The sequence below is a fragment of the Photinus pyralis genome, unplaced genomic scaffold (assembly GCF_008802855.1).
Source record: "Photinus pyralis isolate 1611_PpyrPB1 unplaced genomic scaffold, Ppyr1.3 Ppyr1.4_LG1, whole genome shotgun sequence".
Lineage (NCBI taxonomy): Eukaryota > Metazoa > Arthropoda > Insecta > Coleoptera > Lampyridae > Photinus > Photinus pyralis.
In genome coordinates, this window is record NW_022170249.1 from 65995035 (window position 1) to 66007350 (window position 12316).

A 12316-nucleotide genomic window follows, 5' to 3' on the forward strand; every position below is an offset into this window, starting at 1 on the left:
GCGCATAATAACCTCATTTTTCTTAGTAATGTTTTCAACACTAATGGACTTAACCACCCCAGTTGTGCTATTTGTTTGCGTTCATTGCCACAATTGGCAATTTTGTGCCATTTGACCCTTTTTGTTTAGAAAATGTATCTAAATTTGACAATCCAAGATTACTGCTAATGTTTGCGCCCACTGGGACGTTTACATTGTGAGTTTTGGGCGCATAAATCCTACCTTTTGAGTAGCACATGTTAACCTTTCAACATTAAGGCACTTAACTACCCCATTTGTGTTGGATGTTTGCGCCAATTGTCACAATTTCCCAATTTTGTGTCGCTTAAGCGCTCAACTTTACCCTTAATTCGTGTACGACTGGTCAATACCAAAATTTGCGCAGGCGAGGCGTCGAAGTACTAAATATAGGATTATTATTTTTATGATTGCCAGTAGAATACCAACACCTTTAGGAAAGATCTTTAGAAGTAAATATTCTTAGGAAACCTCAAAATAAACCCAGAAATTCATATGGAAACCTTAAAAACTCAATAGAATTCATACAAATATATTTTGAAACCTTGGGAAAACCCCTAGAACTTCTTTCTAACTTTCTTAGAAATACTCCTATAAATAAGTATAAAAAGATTTTTGGAAAAAATATCCTAACACGCCTTGTATATTCCCACTTGTTGTGTGGCACAAGAGCCGCCGAAGTTGGAATTAAGCATGCATATGCGCATTTTTCGAACAACAATCAAACAAGAATACAAGATGACATACAATCTCCATCAATAATGAGCGTGTTTGTTAAAAGGCAGCATGCCATTTTCGTCAAACTTATTTATACAACGCTCTGAAAGCTTTCATCGCCTTTGTCGTTTAATTAACCAGTCAGTAATCTTCGTTATCGCTACCAGAAAAAAAGTGACCAAAGCCGCCATGGTTTGTGTGAACCTTTCACTCATATTCCTTTTGTAATTATTCCAATTTCAAATACCAAATCATGATTAGGAATCACTTTACCGTATTTGACTCAATAAACACATTAATCATTAATGTCGATATTCTTTTAACATCCCTCTTATACAAAAGCATTGCAAGCAATTATATTCATACAGTCCATAAAAGCTTCATTTGTACACGCAACAGGAACAATACATACAAATTACAGATTTCTGCAGCAGATTTAAAGGCATGCCTGTGCTGTGTTGCCAGTATTCAAAATGAGTATTTTCATGCTCGTATAAAAGACATTGGCGAAGACACTTTACCATGGTAACAAAGCATTCTGCATAATCTCAAATCCCGCTATAGGATTCTGTATTTTGTTAGTACTGAATTGTGTCAATAGAAAGAGTACACTTGTGTGGAGAGAGAAGTAGATTCGCATATCTTTTCCCGAATAGCGTTAAGAGCAGGATATAGGTAATAGGCAATTAGTTGTCGAGCCCTCCTATCCTGGAGTATTTTTTCTGGGGGGTATTGGCTCCTCGGTACCACGTTCTTCTCCAAAAACAATTATATACCATAAGCCTCTTTATTGCTGGGCGCTCTTGTGGAGATTGCAGTACAGGGGGGTCTGGGGGTATAATGAGAGAAATAGATTCGCATATCTTTTTCAGAATACCGCTAAGAGAAGGACTGAGGTAATAGAGAATTAATTCTCGAGCCCTGGAGCAACATCTAATACATAAATGCATAAGAGTAATTTTAGTTTTGAAAGGTACATGTTTATACTACTGCTCAATGGAGGGCGCTTTTAAGTGTACCTAAATGTGTTACCCAAAAAATACATAAGGTTAGCACTCTATTGCTTGCGTATATCTGTGGTAAAACCGAGGCTCTCCCATCCAGGGCCATTGGCAGTACGAGGTTCGCTGGGTCCGCTAGTAATTTATAAAAAAAGAACATAAGTTGAATCTCTTTATATTTAGTACTCTGCTAAAAATATGACTATTTGGTTAATCCAGAGTATTTGCAAAAAGTTTCTGAATAAACCTGGTATCTGTGGAATATCCATTATTTATACTGCATCAGTTCAAATAATCACTGCATTTATCGTAACAATTGACGCCTTTATTCTCCTTGTCTATAGATCAAATGGTATAACTAATCTAACCACTTAAAGCAAGAAATTCAACTTTATCTTCTTACTTGGAAGGAATCTCACCAACACACGAATAAACATAAGTACAATCTTCGCATGCTCATCTCAATTCACTTGCAATAATTTAGAAAATTGAGCTTGAGTACCTATTTCTGGGCAATTGTTTTAGACATTCCAAGATCTAATCAGAAAAGCAAATTGATTCGTATAACACCTCACTATACACAAAAGACATAAATAACAACCAATTAATTACAGGCATTCGAAATGGTAGTGGATCAATGAACATAAACGTGATATAAATTATTCTACGTGGCACACAATATTGCCTAAACTAACACAGTAAGCAAACAAGTGAACAAAAAACCTGCTGAAGAACGACTTACCTGCTCCTTTAGTAACGCGGTGTGTTGTCGTTTCATCTCTCTTTCCTGAAACAAAACTTGAATTAGCTATTTACTTTTAAAGCGATCGCAACAAACATAGGAGTATTATGCAGACACCCAAAAGCAACATCAACATTAAGTCAACCCCCATAGCATACTGAAATATACTTACGCAATAATAAGGAAACATTCTGTGACAAGTCATTTTTAAGTCTTATGCTCTCATAAAAAATTGATTTTTTGGTTGTAACTTTTGATGCAGCTGTTGGATCGTCACAAATGTAACATTTGATGATTCTACATCCCAAAATCGAGCCCCGAATGATTTTAGGTTTTTGTAGTGTAGGTTGCAGTGAAACAAACTTGTTAGACCAAAAGGCAGTGACCTCCCCCCCCTACAGCGGTTGGAATATATATTTAAAGAGGATTATATATAATTATAAATATATGTAATAAGCGTTGACTCTCTGCCTAACTTATCAATCGCCACAAGAGCGTTTAAATATCTATTCCTACCGCGCGGGGGGGGGGGGAGTGAGTGAAGTGAGACAATTTTTTTTGCAAACGTATATTAGAAAGCGCTACAATCTCACAGTGATTCAAATATCATCACTAGCAAGGGTTGCAAGTTTCAGAAGATATTTTCTCATAAAACTCTTAATTATAGAGACAAAGTATAACATATGGTTAAAACGCTCTATATCTTTTTTAATAAATATTTACTACAATTTCTGATAATGATATTTTTTTCTAAAGTGAACCATTAAAAAGATATGATTGAAAAAATTAGAAACCAACCAAATTTCAAGGGTTTTGGGGGTGGTACGGGGGAAGCACAACGGGTAGGAGGTCGAAAACTTAGATTCTTAACCACCAGAAGACTGTCTATGACATGCAAAAGGAATCGGAACTACTTCTCATTTTGCAAGTTAAAACCCTCTATTCCCTGGACTATAATTATAACACATTTATTAACCTACAAGGTCACCAAGGATAAAGTGTACCCATTGCAATTTCATCATCACCAAACATAAATCCAGTCTTAAGGAGCACATCTAACATTTGTTAAATCATGGACTTGCGAAGGATTTAAAATGTGACCGGTGTGATTTTGTTATCAAGTGCAAATCTAATTTAAAATACATTTGTTAGTGCATAAAACAGGTAAGAATGTCAAATGCGTCTGATAAATTACAACACCAAAAACCTCTTTATGTTCTCAGGAAATAACACGCCACACGCCAGTGAAATGCTGGAGATGTCAACTCAGTGCGGCATACTACTGTTCACCATCTCTCTCACATATGTTGGCACAGATTTAGTGACTATAGGCTATGGAATATACAATATGATCCAAGGTGGGGGGTGGATTAATTTTGCTATCAGAGTAATATGTATAGCGTTCTGTCAACAATCAGGAGGGATATAAATGTTATGATAAAATCAGGGGTCAAACGATACGAATACAGAATTTTTTTATTACTGATATTTTGACCAAAACGAATATTATTTCTTACCCTTCTTAAAATTTTAGGGTACTCTATCGTAGAGGTGACTTTGGGACAAAGAATTTACTCTGTGAATTTTCATGACTTTCATAATAACAACATAAAATTGGTCGCTGGCTGTTTGTCTATGTGGAATGTGTAGGAGGGGAATAGAGCAATAGTGTGTTCCACGACATTCAAGGTATGTCGTACGTGATAGTTCAACATACCTAAACTAATGTTTTTTATGAGATGGTGTGGAGGTTTAATCTGTAATCATTTCTTGAAACCTTATAGTTTTTTATGAGTCAAATTTGACAAAAGAGTTGTTTCGATTTTGTGTCCTTTTTTGTCGTTTTAACTTTAGATGATCTTAGGTTTTTCTTATACATATTGCTCTTTCATGTCATGCTGACATTATAATTTAACTTTCCACTTTACAATCTAGTACAGTACATGAAACTTTTGTTCATGAACGAAAAAACCCCTTGTCTGTTTCTTTAAAAAAAAATGGTGAACAAATGAATGAACCAGAAAACTAAAACAGCACTCTACTACATCATTTTTGTGCATCTACTAAACACATTAAAAAAATCTTACCTGCAATTTTCTTTGTTGTTCTTCGTGTCTATGCTTTTCCAATTCTTCTTGTCGTTTACGTCTAGCCTGCCATGCAACATCACAACAACACATAACATTAAACATTATTAAAAAATTATATTTCCACACATACAAAGGTAAAAGTTGCAAAATTTTGACAACATGCGTATTGGGCATATAAAATCATGCTACTGACACATGCAGCTCTGGAAGCAGGACGACATAAATAATATATACAATTTTCGACAGTCTATTACAACATTTATGATGTTGGGGGAAGGTAAGATCTTTGTGATGCCAATTCAATTGTTATTATGAGAGAGATATTTTAAGTAGGTACGTGTTGAAAACATTTTATAAAGTGCAACTACTGGTGCATTACTTTGGGAGGATCACAAGTGTTCAAAAAGGTGTTTGTTATTGTGCTTAGGCAAATTTGGTTTACTACTTGATAAGAGTTTTTGTCCGTTTTATTTTGTAGTACCTTGGTTGAGATTGCAGTGTATCTCAGCTGTTTATAAAGACAGCAACTTGCTGCTTTTGCAACCCTGTGCCACTGTTTTGTGAAACTGTTAATACGACAAACAGAATCAACCTAGCTACATTTGTTTCTGATATACAGGGTGAAAACGAAAAGTTTCACTTTTTGGATTTTATTATATACTACACATGTACCTAAGATAGTGATTATTTTAGTTTTGAATAGGCCATGGATTCATAGAGGTTTTCTTTTGTTTATTGTCTCCATGACAACTAAGGCCGTCGATACCAATCAATAAAAATGGCGGACGATCATTTCAAAAATTTGAAAATACAAAAAAATATATTTTGTGATACATTAATGTAATCAGGGAAAACTGCAAAAAATTGATGATATGCAGGGTGTTGCATTTAAAAAATAGCAACTTTAGGTCAAATCTCAGAAACGCTGGTGTAAACATTTTTTTGACTACGTCACTGGAATCTACCTAAAAATATTTAAAACTATCTCTATCTCTTAAAACAACTGAAATACACTGTCTCAACTAAAATAGGACGCAAAGTACATGATAGTTTTAAAATGATGATTGGTGGCAGCTTACTGATGGAAAGTCATCATGCTTATATGGTATTGCAGTCATATGACAAAACAAGTTTGCTTGTTAAAACTTACTTCTAATAACTGTTGCGATCGCGCTTCCCTCTCTCGCCGAGCCGCCTCTTGTCTCTCCGACCTCTCCATTTCTCTTTGCAGCCTCGCCTGCTCCTTCTCCATTCTGGCCTGCGCACGCGCGGCCTGTTGCCTTCGCGCCACTTCTATTCGTTGTTCGACCGCTAAATTGGTACGCGTAACCGACTTCCATTCTTCCAATCTAAGATTAATCGTTACTTATCCTAAGGTGTATTCTACACAAACAACAATACCTGCGATTTACTTCATCCTCGGTTAGACGAATAAATTCGCTTCCCTCGGAAGATGTCCCAGACGGTACCACTTGCAGATAGTCGCCTAAAATGACTCTACTGCTAAAGGTAAAATTTTCTTTTGTAAGTTCGACATTATCTTGATAATCGAGATACTAGAAAAAAAGGCATAAGATACTGTTACGGTCTCCCACTAAAATACCTGTGTAATATCGGACATTTGTTTAAATTTATTTGACGAATCTGGAGCGATGTAAATAACGTCGCCTCTAATGTTTCCATTTTTAGCCAACGCCTTGATCACAGTTTCACGTTTCCAACCTAACAAAACCAAAAAAAAAATGAGCGCACATCAAGCTTTGGGTAGTCTAGAAACTTTAGATTAAAAAAGCGCAGAAAATGGAATTAATTAGCAATTTTTTTCTTCTCAGAAGTCTTCTATCGGTAACACCATGGAAATAGCACTAAGAATTCAAGAATATTTCACAGATAGCTGCACAAAAATTCCTCCATGACGTAAACAAGGAATAGTGAAGGTAGGGCAGGTACCGAGTGTAGTCTAGCAAAAGATGCTATAAACTGTACCGACTCGTAGAGCCTAGGATAACGCAGCCATCTTAAAAAAATGGCAATCGTCCTGTTCCAGAATTTTTAGTATGTGAAATGGCATCATCAAAAGAAATTGCTAATTAATTCTACTTCTTCTTACTAAAGTTGCTAGACTATTTGTTTATAACAGAAACCTTTTTCAAGAGGAACCCTTAGCGCCCGTTCATCAAAATGTTTCGACTTTTTCACTGTCATGGATGAATCGGTTTCCATTTCCGAATCGGTGTGATTTGAGTCTGTTAAATTATCTGAATCTGTGGAGGCGTCGACAGTACTCGAATTAGAATCGCTAAGCGCGCCTCTAAATTTTTCCTGCAAGAGCTTATTGAAAACTTTTTCGTCTCCTCCCGCCTCGACCATTAACTGCTGCGCCGCCAATATATTTGACTTCAACAAAGATATTTGTTGGTTCATCGAGGCGTTCGGATCTAAGACTTGCATTGGTTTAATTCCTATGGAAAACTGAAATATGAGCGACGGGCACAAAGAGGGAGGATCATTACCTAAAGCTCTACTTTGAGCCAAAAGGGACGCTACAGTATTTTTCTTAGGTTTACTAATTCCTCTACCGAGATTGCGAGGCCTTCCGTCTTTATGAATGGGCATTGGAAGTGATCCGATGGTACACGAACTAGTTGATGTTAGTGGATTTGACAGCGAATCATCGAGTCGGTTAGGCGACCTAGGCGAGTCGGCAGATGCAAACAACTGCTGTAGTGACGCACTCGGTGCTGCCGGAGGTAGGTGTGAAGGTTGAATTACTTTTCGTGGTTTAGGACCGGGCTTTCTTCTTGCTATGTAAAAAGCTTTCAATATGGACAGATTTCACATATCCCACTTACATATTCGATCGACTCCTAAATTTGCCGACATATTGCTAAGAGAGTTTAAAGAAGAACTTGTTAAATTCGTAGAGCACGGTTTCATTGATAAGTTTAGTGGAGCATCGCCGCTTATCCCTTCGACTAGACCGCCGCCGCTATTGCTAAAACCGCAGTTGTTCGGACTTCCGTTTGTCGGCGATAATTTAATAACTTCTACTCTGTCATTGGAAGTATTTAGTGAAGTAGGTGAATCGTGAGATTCCTGCTTTACTTAAAATTAGTAAATGTTCAGGCGCAAATCGAGGACTTACGCTAAGTTTGGAACGTTTCGCCGTCCTTTCCACGTGCAAACTTCCGCCCGAAAGCGTAGGATGGACACTGACAGATGGAGGATCGAGAGAAATCGTTTTCTTTCGTCCCCTATTTGTAGTTCCAGGTATTTTAGGACCGACAATTGATGAAGTATATTTTATTATTTCTGTGTCTGGAGGTAGACGAACTCCACCAAGTATTGTACTTGGGTCGCTGAAAAGTAATGAATCATTATATGACAGGAGGGAGACAATTGGAGCAGAGTTGTAAAAATTCAAGATGTGGACAAACTTTACTATAATATGCGTCTTCTTGCGCTGGAGAACAACACCCTGGAAACAGTGGCGCCATTCAAAACATTTGATTAGGTGGATAAATCCAGAACCAATATATTTTAGGGTGGACCAAAATTGACTCGATATATTTATGCAGGAGTATTAATGTTATATATAATGGAAGAGTGTGAGAATCAAACACAAGGTGAGATTTATCCTATGTTTATAATAAAGATTACACTAAAAAAAACTTTGTGTAGAACACTGAATATATCTTCAAAACAACATTTTTTAAAAGAAGCTTTTATGGTATCCAAAATTGTAAAAAGTTTGCTGCCAATCGGTGTACTTTAAATTTGTGGTCAGTGGCGTACTTTTGCATGGTCAAGGAGGGCCTATTTTTTAAATGCCAACTACTGATTTTCATTACATATTCTTAAAGTGTACACTTTTTGGATATAGCAGCATAAAACACTTATCAAATTTAAGAAAAAAGCTCAAATTAAGGAAAATAGTTTATTAATTTCATAATTTTACTAGTTTGATGTCATATTAAAAAAAGGTTCATTCTATCTCACGAAAAATAGTGCTTTCCATTAAAAAAGATGCTCTTTAGTTCTGTAGACGCACGTCGCTGTAAATAATTTTTATGCATGTAGATTTCCTTAAATTTTTTTACTGATTTTTCATACAATCCAAGTGCTTTCACATAACTAACAAGAGAATGACGCTTTTATCAACGCAAATTAGTGAATTTATTAAATTAATTAACACAACCATTTTTAATACAAGTGTTTACGCTGCTATACCCAAAAAAGTGTACAGTACAACCTCGTTAATCCGAATAGATTCAGACCACCGACCTTTCGGATTATCAAATTTTCGGATTATCGCGAAACTAGTGAAAATAATAAATTTGGACACAAACATTAAGAAATAAAAATTATTCTTTTCAACATCTTCAGGGGTGTCATCGTTGTTACGAGGAACGAAATTATTTCGGACTATTGCGATTTCGGACTAGCGTGTATTCGGATTATCGAGGTTGTACTGTACTCTTTAAAAATATGTAATGAAAGCTAGTGGTTGTCATTAAAAAAATAAACCCCCCTTGACCATGCAGACGCCACTGACCACAAATTTAAAGTGATAGCAAACTTTTTATAATAATTTTGAATACCATAAAAAAATTGTGTAGAGATGGCGCTTTACTGTTTTTGTGTAATCAAGAGTTTTTCGAAATCTGAGGTACCACCAGCCCCAATTATTTATTTTATTTTTGGTCTTTTTAATCAAGTGGGCGGAGATTCAGACAAAACTGCGCTACCCACTATGCACTTACAAATTACCATGCCCGAATCCGGATTCAAACCAGGGACCCTTAACACTGCGCCACACAGGCCGGTTTACCTCCAATTATCGAGACTAATATACTAGAAAATATTATCGTAAAGTTTGTCCATTCCTAATAATAAGGTATACTCAACTCCAGTCTTTACACGAAAGGGCGTTTATTGTAGCACAAATGAACATCTTACCTGTTTCCTTCCAAAGCAGCACTAATTCAAAAAAATTAATTAATTAAAAATTCTAACAAAAATGAAGTTAAGGTAACACAAAATACACAGCTACGCGAGAAAATAAAGACCTATTGTGTAACTTGGATGGCGCCTTAATAGAATAAAAAATAACATTTTTTTTGCATAAATGAGGATGCAATTTTTAATAATCAAAAGCATTCCATTCTATTCCCAAATGGGCATATCCAACCTCCCCTTTTAATGACCAAAATAGACGTGCCCACCAGAATGGTACATTTTCTTCTTCCAATTTATGTTCTTATAAGTCATATCATCCGCCATTATACCTTAAAATTTCAAATAGGAAATGTATGGGTCTTAACGCAACCAATTTCTGCACAACTTCCCCTTCCCAGGGACATCACTGCTGATGCTAAATTGATCAATCAATCACAAATTTGAAATACATATAAGTTACGCTGAAGGGCTTACATTATCAGTCCATTTTCTACCCCTAAACTTTTTTTCTGTACGCCACTACTAGATTGTAAAACACGAATTTAATTTTCTGATTTGTTTAGAAACTTTTTGGTCTCTTGTAATTTTTCCGTATCTTTGACCATGACCGAGAAAAAAAATTAAGATCAATTTTCCGTAGATAGCTAAACAAAAGTAAAATTTTTACAATGGTCCAGTAGGCCTTGGCTTTATTTGGATAGTATCTTTTTTTTTATTAGTTTTGACAGTTGGCATTGAAAACTGATCTTGTGTTTGCATGTTTATAAATTAAAAGTAAAGTGTACAGGGTGGTCTAAATTGGACACTTTCTTATGGAAACACCCATTATTTTAAGAGATAGAAAAAAATGGACTTAGTAGGCGTCTGGAGCCCCAATTTTAAAGAGAATATCACTGGCGCAAACAGAATTCATCTCTCGTTTGGCCGCTAGGGGGCGTTTCTCGAATTTAGTCAATTTCGTTTGGATTAACTTTCTTATTATTAAAGATAATGGATTTTGGCAAAATCTTTCTTAGAGCACATTTTTATGTAGAATCCATTGCGATACACGTATTTGGTTTTTCTCATATGACTCTAAATTATATTTTTTCATATGGACTACCCTATATATTTTGGAGTTTTTGAAAAAAGCGCCACATTTCCCAAATTTGGATGTATCACTTGTTATATTTATATTAAATATTATTTGCAATATTGCATTAATACTTATGTGTACAACTAGTTTTGAAAGTGACACTTTTTTTCATGAATTTGCAGTTTGATTAATGAGGTACAACACAAGTTGTATGCGAAATTTTTTTCCATAGTGATCCGTAGTAATCCATAATTGAATAATATAATATCGACATTTATTCGCGGTTTAATGTCACTCATTTTCCATTGCGAACAAAAGATGGCAGGATTGTGTACGGATAATTTCTTGGTTATTTGGAAATGTGTATTAGTTTCCAAATATTTTTAGTGTCAAAAAACAAAGAACGTGAAAACACATGCCAATAAAACAAATAGGTCATATAATATATGATGCAGGTAACCAAGAAATTGCAGTTTTAAACAATCCTGCCGTCTTTTGTTCGCCATGGAAAGCTAGATGCCTACAATAAAAAAATTTAATGTATAAAGTGCAATATTGCAAATAATATTTAATATAATTATACTTAATAAGTGATATTCGATACACTCTTTTCAAAAAAGAATTGCAAGGTTACTAAAAAGGTCTCTAAAAATCAGTAGTGTAGGAGCTTAAATACAAATAAGGGATTTAATTAACATGAATGAGTGTTTCAACACCAGATTGGTGCAACTAATCTGGAAAGTAAGGTGATGATGTCATCGTGCTGGAAATAATTGTATATTATTATTGTAAGCCAATTAGTTCAACAATAGATTTGGAATAAACATGGCAGACATGGAGCATTAGTTCTCATTTACTTGGGCAAGATAAGTGTTTGCATTTTTGATGCGAATATTTTAGCTGCATATTACTTACAACATACAAAAAGTGGTATGCGAATTACGCTTACCTTAAAATACTGGAGGGGAGGCCGCTGCTAGACGTCGTGCTGCTCTCAGACGTTGTCGTCGTGGTATTAACACTATTCTTCTCTAAATTATTAGCTAAACTTAAAGGATTTGTAAAAATACTAGAAACTGATGATTGTGATAATTTTGGGCTCGAATTTTTAGGTCTGTCGGGTTTCATATAGTTCGCGTCGTTGATTTTAGGCGTTTTCCTATCGTTATTGCTGTTCGCGGTTGAGCTCGTCGTGGTAGTCGGCGGCAGTTTCATGCTGGGCTGTATCGTTAAACTGGTGCTCGGAGAGAATTTCGGAACATTTGTACTAGAGGTTGTCGTTTTGGTGTACGAAGTAGGAGAGGTGGTGCGGAGAGCCGTCGAGTCGATCTTTACGTTAGCGTGCGAAGATGAGAGACTTTTCGCCTTCGAAGTGCTGTTGCTTCCTTGTTGGGATTTTGGCAGTGAGGATACGTTGTAGTTTTTCGTATTTTTTGAAGACTTTTGATAATTCGAAAGAGAAGATAATCCCAAGGAGGAGTACGGATCGGCCGGATTTGAAAGGCCGGGAAAATTTAGACCTGTTGCCTGGATGCGGGCCAGATAGTCCTGTGCTGCCAAATGGGATGCCATAGACCACCACGCCGCACCTAAAACAAAGCGAAATGAATTTCACGTGTAAACAAACCGCCAAAAAGTAACGCGTCTTTGCAAAACATGCGTCAGTAAATGTGCCAATGATGGAAGTGAGAGAAACGCACATAAGATTTACCAT

At 36.0% G+C, this 12316-nt stretch overlaps 1 protein-coding gene across 1 annotated transcript in view; it reads right to left on the bottom strand.

The window, feature by feature from the left end:
- LOC116166093 (bromodomain adjacent to zinc finger domain protein 2A-like) overlaps nt 1-12316 on the bottom strand; it is a 42927-nt gene that overhangs the window by 7730 nt on the left and 22881 nt on the right. Inside the window, exons 6-16 of the mRNA XM_031480928.1 lie at nt 11552-12191; nt 9528-9548; nt 7714-7927; nt 7421-7664; nt 7082-7372; nt 6713-7030; nt 6172-6290; nt 5970-6124; nt 5719-5917; nt 4566-4631; nt 2479-2523 (exon numbers count right to left, since the gene is read on the bottom strand). Of these exons, the coding sequence (XP_031336788.1) occupies nt 2479-2523; nt 4566-4631; nt 5719-5917; nt 5970-6124; nt 6172-6290; nt 6713-7030; nt 7082-7372; nt 7421-7664; nt 7714-7927; nt 9528-9548; nt 11552-12191 (2312 nt within the window). The remainder of the gene's footprint in view (nt 1-2478; nt 2524-4565; nt 4632-5718; nt 5918-5969; nt 6125-6171; nt 6291-6712; nt 7031-7081; nt 7373-7420; nt 7665-7713; nt 7928-9527; nt 9549-11551; nt 12192-12316) is intronic.